A 10267-nucleotide genomic window follows, 5' to 3' on the forward strand; every position below is an offset into this window, starting at 1 on the left:
ATCACTGAGATCAAACTTTTTTTAAAATGTGCATAATTGGCCATTTTCATGTATACATATCTTGCATTTAAAATTAAGAATTTGGGGGGTTGGGGCTGTAGCTCAGTGGTAGACCGCTTGCCTTGCAAGTGTGAGGCCCTGGGTTTGATCCTCAGCACCACATAAAAATAAATAAATAAAGACATTGTGTTCATCTACAACTTAAAAATATTTTTTTAAAAAATTAAGAATTTTGCACAGGATGCTATTCTCTGATAAATTTTAATATTGTATAAAAAATTCAACTTGTTACACAAGTACATATGTCCTATTATTTTGTGCATACATCCATATACATATATCAAGGTAAAGTCCAATACAAAAAATTAGCATTTCCTATGGCCAGTGTTCTAAGAAGTAAGACTGCAAAATATTTTGTAGTCGATGAGATTGCAACACTAAGGCAGGATGAGGCAGAAGCAAATTATATCCACAGAACATTACAAAATACCTTGCATAGCTTATTTATTCTTATGGTAAACTCATCTTAAAATTCTGAAATTTCCCCCCCTAAATAAATTTATACAAGTTGGTATTTTATTTTCTTTGTATAGTAAACCAGCTTCCTCTGAACTGGTTGTGTTTTACTTCCCAACATTATAGACCTAATAGCCTGAGCTTTGGGGCTCTGTGCTGCTTCCATTGCAATTCTTGATACAGTGACATAAGGATGTGTGGAGTGTTTCTAGTCTTCATCTGTATCTCAGACGATTTTCCAAGGCTTCCATTCTCTGTGTCATTTCTTCTAGTAAATCTCAAATTAAGGAAGAGGGATCTGAATTGCATATTTTCATTGACATTCTAATACAACTTGATCTATCTAAATAAAATTTTGTCCTGAAATATAAAAGGCTTTAAGCTTAAAAAAAAAAAAAGAATTCTTGTCAAGTATTTTAAAACCCTGACTTTTAAGTTTAAGAAACTCATTTAACACACTTTCAAGACAAATATAGTTCAAGTTAAGTTCATTTCTAAAGACACAGCCATCCCACTGTTATATGTAATCATTACATACACACACCCAAATCAAGAAATAGTTTAATTTTTTTTTAACTGATTCAGATTTTTAATGGCATTCATACCCCTGTTGCTTGTAAAAGAGTTTGCTATAGCACACCTCTGGGAACCAGAAATGATAATTGATGTTGTAAAGAGAAGAATATGAAAGATTAGGACTTGAAAAGTAAAATATAAAGTCAGAAGAGAAGACAGGGAGTTTTCACCCACGATACAAGGTAAGGCTAAAAGGTAGCTTCCTGGAGGAATTTGATCTGTGCTCTTTTTATTCATAACTTTAGTCTCTTGGGAAGTAGACCTTCAGAGGTGGGGTAGAAAGAGAGAAGAGGCATTAAATCAAGTGTTTTCCCAGTAAGCTCCTTAATGTCCTTTACCTGCTCTTCTGGCAGAATGGGAACCCAGATTCATCATCTATATTAACTACTGTCAAAAAGATTGTTCTGTTTTTACTTAGGGGAGCCTGTGTGCAGCTTTTAGAAGGGGAATTGCTATGTGCTATTGTTTCTTATTATACAAGCCCCTTGGCCCAGAGGTAGTTCAGAATTAAACCATTTCCCTGTAGGCTAGTTGATGCACGCTGAGATACATATCAGCCAGCTTTAGTAAGCTTACTGTAATTTTAAGTTCAGAGCAGTTGGCAGTGTGATCAATGTGTAAAAAGCACCGAATCCTCATTTATCTATTATCTCAAAGCATTCCTTTTATTTATAATATTGTTTTAATGAATCATTGGATCTTACTGTTCCCTTGGTAGAATGTTTCATCTTCTAGAGTGCTGATATAAAGATATCTGCTGCCAAAAAAATGAGAAGGAAAAAAAGCCCAATAAAAGAGAAATCCTTTAGAAACTACACATTGAATCCAAATGTGGCTGCTGTGCAGTTTATGGCCAAAGAAAAGGTTGGGGGTTTAAACTGAGTTTGAAACCTCTTAAGTCTACCACATTCTCTACCTAGAGACACTGTACCTTTGATGCACTTCAGATCCAGTACATATCGTCCTAACCAAGAGGGAATTAAGTCCTTTATTTTATTTTCTTACATATTGCCTGGTTGACTGGCATTTCTGCTAATCCTCCTAGGACAGCAGATGGCAACTAAATGCCTGACACTAAATGCCTGACACTTAATGCCTGACACTAAATGCCTGACACTAAATGCCTGACACTTGCCACTAAGCCTGGCTTGACCCTGTGTTGGCATGGCAATCTGCTTTTTTTTTTTTTTAAGAAAAAGCTTTTCCTGGAGCTCACTATCCTCAACTTCCTGGGAATAATTTCACCTGATAAAAGCCATATAGAGCATTTGTGAGTTTTGGTAATATTCTTTGCATTCCATATGCAGCATAACACTAGAAAAGGATATAGCGCTGTGTTAATTTTTTTACTTCTTCATTTGCAAGGTTCTGGAACATTATGAGGTTTTCACATTTGCATTGATCGTGTTTTTCTTCCAGAGGGCTTCCTGAGAAAGCAGATGGAAAGTGTTCACCTCTGTCATCCACCAAACGTCCAGACACATAATAATAGGATTGAATCATCATATAGAGAAAACCATAGTGAAAGAAATGTTCCACTTTTTCCACACAGTCAGATCCAGTGAAGTAAATACCAGGAAAGGACTATATATGCTTCTAGCACTGAAACAGGCCTTAATTGTGGATTAGGGGACAGACTACTATTTCTCTTCTTTTTTGTTTGTTCTCATTCTATTTAAGTTCTCTTTTCCTCCTTCCTATTTCCTTTAAGCCAAGTTTTTTGGCAAGTTGCAATGCTGTTATAAAATTATAGTAACTATTTTACTTGGAATTACCTGAAGATTTTGTTGAGTGGAAAAGTTTTTGTGTAGACCGTGAAAGATGGCCTTCTTCAAATAGATATCTATGTTGCACTGCAAAATTAGAACAGGAAAGTAGGTCTTGGATATTTATGGTGACTGGCTCAGATTCTGTAAAGAGAAAGAAAACTGAAGTCAAACCTGCTTAACACCACTGTGGTCTAAAGTAGCCAGCAGCACGATATGGTGCTTGCTATTCCTGCCACCTAGTACAGAGCTTTACTTTGATTTACTGAGACAAAAAGTCTATTAGCAGAGCTACTAGTTACCAAATTACAAACTTGAAGTATAAATTTCCTTGTTACAGGAAAAAAGGCCTCAGTTAACATAATTTAAATCTGCCTTACTTTCATTATTTTATAACTTTTATTGGGAGAGAAACCATGGCAGAAACACCCACCAGAGATTCTGAAAACATTGTTTTAAAAAAATTACCTGTTGGCTGGTGGACCCTCTTTGGCAGTTCCCCTGCTGGGGAGTCCTGTCTTCCATCAGAGTCTTCTAGAGCTGAGTGGAAAGAGATGACCAGAAGGGATAACAGTTTTCCATACCCATGCATGTGCTTGAGGAAGCTAGTCTCAGACCAACTCCTTACCTTCTGCCATAACTCAGGTTTGGTTTGGTTTGTTTTTATGGTAATACCAAATTCTCAGAAAATCAGTTGTTTACTGTTATAATCGATGACCATTTTAGGGCAATTATAAGAGAAGCCTTCTCCCCTTAGGTACAGTTTCTAAAGAATGCTCCCCCACATCCTCCCCCAAAATAAAAAACATATCTAGAGTGAAGGGTAGAAAAATGGTTAAATTTGTTGAATCAATTTGAAATGCCAGCAATCCAACTCGAGCGAGGCATTTCAACATGAACAAAATGGCCAAGAGGCAACGTATGATCTACTCACAGGAATCTGAAAGATCTTGCCTCCCTGGTCCCCCTTTATCTCAGAGTTTTCCTTTAGAGGATTAAGACACATCACTTATATTGGATTTTAGAGGTGATTGTACCTGGGGCATGAGTAGGAAAAAAAATGGACAGAACTTCCGTGTACAAGCCTACTTGGCACAATTAGTGGATTGTGGAAAAACAATTAAAATTCAAAATTTGAGTTCTAAAGAGCAGTCTAATATTCTATACACATGAGTAGTCCATGCAGAAAGGCATTCTTAAATTTCCAACAGTGAGCTTGCAAGGATAACCATCCCTTTCCACTCCAAATTACAGGCATATTTTGAAATTGCACCTATTCCCTCCTGGTTTATATAATGATTGTTTCCTGCTTACACGATCACTTTTCTAGGGCTTTGGTGAGGATTAAGTAGGCTGGCACCTCCTACTATTTATCACACCGCTCTGCTCAAGCTGTGGTAGTTATCAGTTTTGTCTTTCCCTCTCTTCTGTTCCCTTTTTTATGATTACTGATTCTAAGTACCACTGACCCTGACCACCAGGAGGCACTTTTTTGATTATGCTGAAAGAATGGGTTGGGATTCCTCCTTTAATTGTTCATACTGGCCTTTCCTAGATGCTGCTATAGTACCTTCACAGATGCCTTTCTTTAGCTTTTCACTTATCTCGCCCATTGAACTGAAGTCTTCTGCATAGAAGAGATGCTTGTCAGTAGGCTCAGAGGCAATCTCCTGTAGTTCTTCCTCAATGGCTTTTCCAACCCCAACAGCATACATAGTGATACCTAGGGAGCAAAACAGGTAAGAACAAAGCAGTTAGGGATTTGCATCCCTGCTCTGGAAGTTATGTGTACTACATCCAAAGTCAGCTAGATATTAAGAGATGTGATTGAGGGAGGGGTTCATACCAACACCCCTTTCTTTGTATTTTCCCTCCATTTTGCTTTGGCCCTATGAACAAGAGAGGGACCCTAAAGAGAAGTGAGGGATCTGGGAGAGGTTGGGTACCCAACATGTTGCACAGCTTCAGGGAGAGTTATTTAACAAATCTGCAATTTTTCCCTGAATTAGTCTCCTGGATAAGTAGAAAAGAACACCTATCTTATGGCTTACTAAAATGGGGATCTCTTCTGGAAGAATTTTAAGAAGCAGGATCTTATAAGATCTTATGATCTTATAACCAAGATGAACCTTCAATAATCTAGGGCCAAGTGAAACTGCCTTCTGCCTGTTTTTCTTAGGAGGACACAATCTTATGAGGAGATGGTAAGCTGAGGAGGAGAATCTGCAGATCACTGGAAATCCCCAGTCAAGAGAACAAACCTAAATGTCAACATGAGATTTCTTTTTTTGTTTGTTTGTTTTTTGGAACTTTACCACTGAGCTACATCCATAGCCCTTTTTATTTTTGGTTTTGAGAAAGAGTCTAAGTTACTAAGTCTGGGCTCAAAGTTGCAATGCTGCCTCAGCCTCCCAAGTTGCTGGGATTACATGCATGTGCCTGGCTCAACATTAGATTTCAAAATGGGTATGAATTTTCTCCAAAAGCTTTTCTAAATCAGATTAATCATTCTTCCCCCTTCCCTTATATACTGTTCATTTGAAAGTAAAATGCAATAAGAATTAAGCTCTCCTTGTTTTCCAACAGTTTGCAGAACTGATATCTTTTTTTTATTAAGTTGTAGATGAACATGATACCTTCATTTTATTTATTCTTTCTTTTTTCTTTCTTTCTTTTTTTTTTTTACATGCTGAGAATCAAACCCAGTGCCTTACATATGTTAGGCAAACGCTCTACCACTGAGCCACATCCCTAGTCCAGCACTGATAATTTATTCTGGCCAATTCATTAGACAACATTTCTTAAATGCACATAAAAGGGGCCATAAATTCAAGGGCTGAGAGTTGTGACTTGTTCTAAGTCTGTGTAAGTTCAACAGCCAAGGTCAGCATATTTGTCTAAGAGCCTAATGACTTTACATACAACTTCCTAAAAAGGGTAACTATTTTAGAATTATGTTAACTATATATAGAAATAATTAAATTGATGTGAGGATGTCACTTCCAATAAACCTTGTTTGAAGAACCATACATCTCCTACCACCCACCTTTAGGTAATGTGTGGAAACTTGAGGGGTAAGTGTAAGATAAATTTCAGTGAGTCAAGTGAAAGGGCTAACCATTGTTCCTGGAGACGAAAATGCTTTTCCTGATGCTTTTTTAAGAACACAGGCTCTAGAGGAACGGATGGGTTAGACATTAATTCTAGCAATCTAGTCTAATGTGAACAGCCAGTTTTACAGTCCACCCAGCTGATTCAGAGCTGGACACTTTTTCTGGCTCCCACTCTCTTAGGCAAGGAAGCAAGGAGCAGACTGTACAGTAAGCAATGTCAATAAAATAGCCTCCTTCACAAAGAGAGTGGTTGAGGTCAGTGTGAACCAGCCTTTCTGTAGGAGGAATGGAGCTCACCAGTGGGGCTGGGAGTACTTTCACTACTGAGCGTTTGTCATGCATCTTCTGCATGCCCAGTCCGATCTAGGCACTGCGCCCATAAAGTCTTGGGTGAGGCAGTGTTCTGTGCCTCCCATTTGTCCCATTAGAGGATCTGCTGTGTCCTCAGCAAGTACTTACAGGAGGTGGCTTGCAAGCACACTGCTTCATAACCTCAAGTTTCCTCATCTCCCCTGAGGAATCCACGCCCTTCACTATAAACTGTCTCTACCAGTCATCCCAGCTTCTGGTTGTCTTTTGCCAAGGGCCACACTCTTCTACACTTCACATCCACACAACTGAAGAAACACTCAAATCCCTGCCTGCATGATACAGGAGGTCAGGAAAACCTCAAGAGGAGATGAGCTTTACTGCACAAAAAGAACTTAGTCATCATCCTTCCTAGCATTTTGATTTTCTCAAAAGCTAACTTTCTCTTCCTGCAAACACAAAAATGTTCTCTATCTTAAGGTGATCATAGTTTCAGAGCACTGGTATTTTTAAAAAATGTATGAAGATGAATGTATTTTTTAACAAGCTCTTTCAGTGATTCTAAAGCAGCATTACCAGTGTTGGGGCACTGTTGTATGTCTGTCTGTGGTTACATAGCAAGTACAGGGGTGAGTCTATCCACTGGAAGTCACACACTGGGTAGTAATCACATTGCTGGGTGTGGACTGTTTAGCCTCCCACTCTGGGAGACTTTCCCATCCTTCTTGAGCATTTTAACACCTCTGGGATCCCATTAAGGTTGCTAAGGGGTATAATGGTGATTGTCAGGAAACCTTATGAAAATCAAGGAATTTTATGCTAATGGTCAGCTGTGAGAAATCTGAACCTCAAGTGGTGTAAAGCACCTCCATTCTGTATTACCATTGGCCTTGGCTTTGCTGGCCCACTCGGACACGTCATCCTGAGCCCGTCCATCTGTGAACACGATGGCCACTCTGGGCACCCGTGTGGAGAGGGGCCTGGCCCCTTCTACTTGGGTAAAGCTTCTCTCGAACATGTGTTTCAGGGCCAACCCCGTCATAGAGCCCTTGCCCATGTACTTCATGTGGGCTACCGCTTTCTTCATGTCTTTGGCGGAGTTGAAGTTGCTCAGGGTAAACTCTGTGCGGACCTGCGTGGAGTACTGGAGCAGGCCCACCCGAGCAGCTTTGGGAGAAATTGCCAAGGAATCTATAATGCCAGTGACAAACTGCTTCACGATCTCAAAATTCTCTTCTCCAAGGCTCTTGGATCCATCAATCACAAAGACCAGGTCAATTGGGCCTTCAGTGCATCCTACAGGAACAAAAGGAAAATTGATCTGGTTGGGTAATTAAAAATCATTTACATGAAAAAATAGAAAATTGTGCTCTAATTGGAGGCATAACTGCTTTGGAGAACCATCTTGGTTTTTATTTAGACAATACACAGGACACGGAGCTCCAGTTGTGCAACCGGTTAGCGCATGCTACTTAGAAGACAATTCACAGGACAGATGAGGTGTTGGGAATGTCACAAGCAACAATAATTTTCATATATACTTTTATATTTGGCTTGTCAAATCAGTAAAAATAGTAATTTTCATAAGCAAAAACACACAGCAAATGTACAAATCATCTAAGAAACCAATCCCACATTGTACCCTGATCAGTGATAGCCAGGTCTCGGAGGCACAATGGCTACACTGAAGGGTCTGACTACACTCTAACCATTCCTATCACTTCATGCTGGGAGGATGATATCACATAAGTGCTGCCATGCTGAGTGACAAAGGAGAAGGAGATTCTTAAAATTCTGCTCAGTCATCATCTCTTCCAAGGATGGTTTCCTAGTAACCCAGATTGCATTAGCTGAATACCCGTAATTCTATCAATTTACTCAACCAAACTTTATTGAGCATCCGCCTTGTGCAAAACAGTAGACACAGCAGGATTATGGTTGTGATAAAGACAAATGTGTAATGCCAAGTTGCTTACAGTCCAACGTACTGGATGCAGCATTCCACGATGTACAATAATTATTTTATTATGTGTTTGTCTCCTCCTTTAGTCTGTGAGTTCTTCCTCAGTAGAGGCTGGATTTCATTCATTTTTGTGCCCCTAATGTCTGGCACACAATAGGTATTCAATAAACGTTGATTGACAGAATAAAAGAATGAGGCAGTTATCTATTGGTTAGTGGGTAGCACACCTGTAAGTACTTCCACTGCCCTGTTAAAACTTAAAAATGAAGCTCACTGTGAATTCTGTATCTACACCAAAGATTTTTGAGCAATGCAGATGGTTGAGGGTAAAAGAGAAAAACGTTATGCAAATACTTAAGCAATTTGGGTGTGAGGAGAAGAAAAATTTCCAGATCCCAAATGGATGAGATCATTTCAAATAGACCACAGTATATTATTATAACATTCTCTTTTCTATATCAAGCTGCTGTCTAATCTTTCAAAGTGAAGCATAACAATACAAGCAAGTAAAGACCCATTTCTATGCCTGGCTGGTATAACATGCTAATGTAATCGTGTGTGTATGAATCTTGGGGACTGGGGGCTTGGGGTCCTTCTTTCTCTCTCCATTAAGTGCTTGTCTTCATTATTCAACCTATTGATTCTTTATCAGTGAAAGAGGAAAAGGCCAATTCAAAGCTTCATTTACATTCATAGCCTGTTTCTGAGTCAACCAGAAAAAGACTCAGCTGGCCTGCATGTGCTTCTCCAGCAGATTTCAATTTACCAGCAGCAAAACTTCCTTCCTGTTCCTCCTGTATACCAGCACTTGCAGCCTTCCCACAGAGGGCTGCATAAAGGCTCCTCAAGGAGACAGGAATGCCAGAGAGAGCAGAAAACGCCAGAAGCACCCAGACCCTTCTTTGCTTTCTGCCCCACTTGCCAGGTGCTTGTTTGCAGGAGGACCAATCATGCTTTCTTTTGGCATCTTCTTTATGGTAGTTCATTTGTGAGCTGTGATTTACTTTCAGAACATAATTTTCCCAGGGTTCTAGAATTGCAGAGTTAGATAAGACCTTGGCAGGTCATCTACTCCAGGCCTGCTGTGGTCTGAACTCCTCTCTTGATGAGAATCTATCACCCCACTACCGAAGCCCGGTCCTCAGACCACTCTGCCTGTTATGACGGCAACAGTGATCATTCATTGAGCACTTTCTGTATACCAGCCCTGGAAGACAGGGTCTCACGTATTCCTCATTCTGGCTACGTGAGCTGTTATTTTCCTCATTTTACAGAGGAGGAAACTGAGACTTGGAGAAGTTAAATAGTCTGGCCAGGCAGTATGGGCGGGCATTCTAACTTGAAGTTCATGCTCTGAACTAATTAATCACGTATCTTTCCTAATAGAAAGTTTTTTGTCTTCATGCTGAGCTGTAGCTTCTCTCTTATGGCTGTCCCTGGGGTAGGGGTATCAAATAAATCATGAACAAGGAGATAGTTATTTGGTGTTTGAATGGTATCTCATGTCTTTTTATTTTCTATAAAATTTCCCAGGTTCACTCTTTATTTACTGCTAGATATGGAACCAAATCCCCTCACCATGGTGCTTATTTTTTCTAATTCATGTTTATCTTGTTCCTTTAAATTTTCTGAAAAACAATACATGTACATAGAAAAATTCAAAAATTTCAAAAAGACATATGTGTGTGTGTTACAGTCTTATACAAAATACAGCAATGGTAACATAATAAAAACTATTGATCCCTATGCTTTTTTCATTTACAATATCTCCGGGCTATGTATAGAGCGTCTTCATTCTTTTTTAAAAATATATATTTATTTTAGTTGTAATCGAACCTTTATTTTATTTATATGTGGTGCTGAGACTCGAACCCAGGGCCTCACACAAGCTCGGCAAGTGCTCTACCAATGAGCCACAACCCCAGCCCCTGCTTCATTGTTTTAAAATTTACATCAAATCTCATTATATAGATGTCTCTCTCTCTCTCTCTCTCTCTCTCTCTCTCTCTCTCTCTCTCTCTCTC

General features: G+C 39.3%; 1 protein-coding gene across 1 annotated transcript in view; it reads right to left on the reverse strand.

Moving 5' to 3' along the window:
* Positions 1–310: 310 nt before the first annotated feature.
* Matn2 (matrilin 2) overlaps positions 311–10267 on the reverse strand; it is a 62740-nt gene continuing 52783 nt past the window's right edge. Inside the window, exons 2-7 of the mRNA XM_077801178.1 lie at positions 7163–7576; positions 4429–4581; positions 3327–3398; positions 2868–3002; positions 2421–2519; positions 311–787 (exon numbers count right to left, since the gene is read on the reverse strand). Coding sequence (XP_077657304.1) covers positions 732–787; positions 2421–2519; positions 2868–3002; positions 3327–3398; positions 4429–4581; positions 7163–7576 — 929 coding nt within the window. The 3' untranslated portion in view covers positions 311–731. The remainder of the gene's footprint in view (positions 788–2420; positions 2520–2867; positions 3003–3326; positions 3399–4428; positions 4582–7162; positions 7577–10267) is intronic.

Source organism: Urocitellus parryii, chromosome 7 (assembly GCF_045843805.1).
Source record: "Urocitellus parryii isolate mUroPar1 chromosome 7, mUroPar1.hap1, whole genome shotgun sequence".
Taxonomy (NCBI): domain Eukaryota; kingdom Metazoa; phylum Chordata; class Mammalia; order Rodentia; family Sciuridae; genus Urocitellus; species Urocitellus parryii.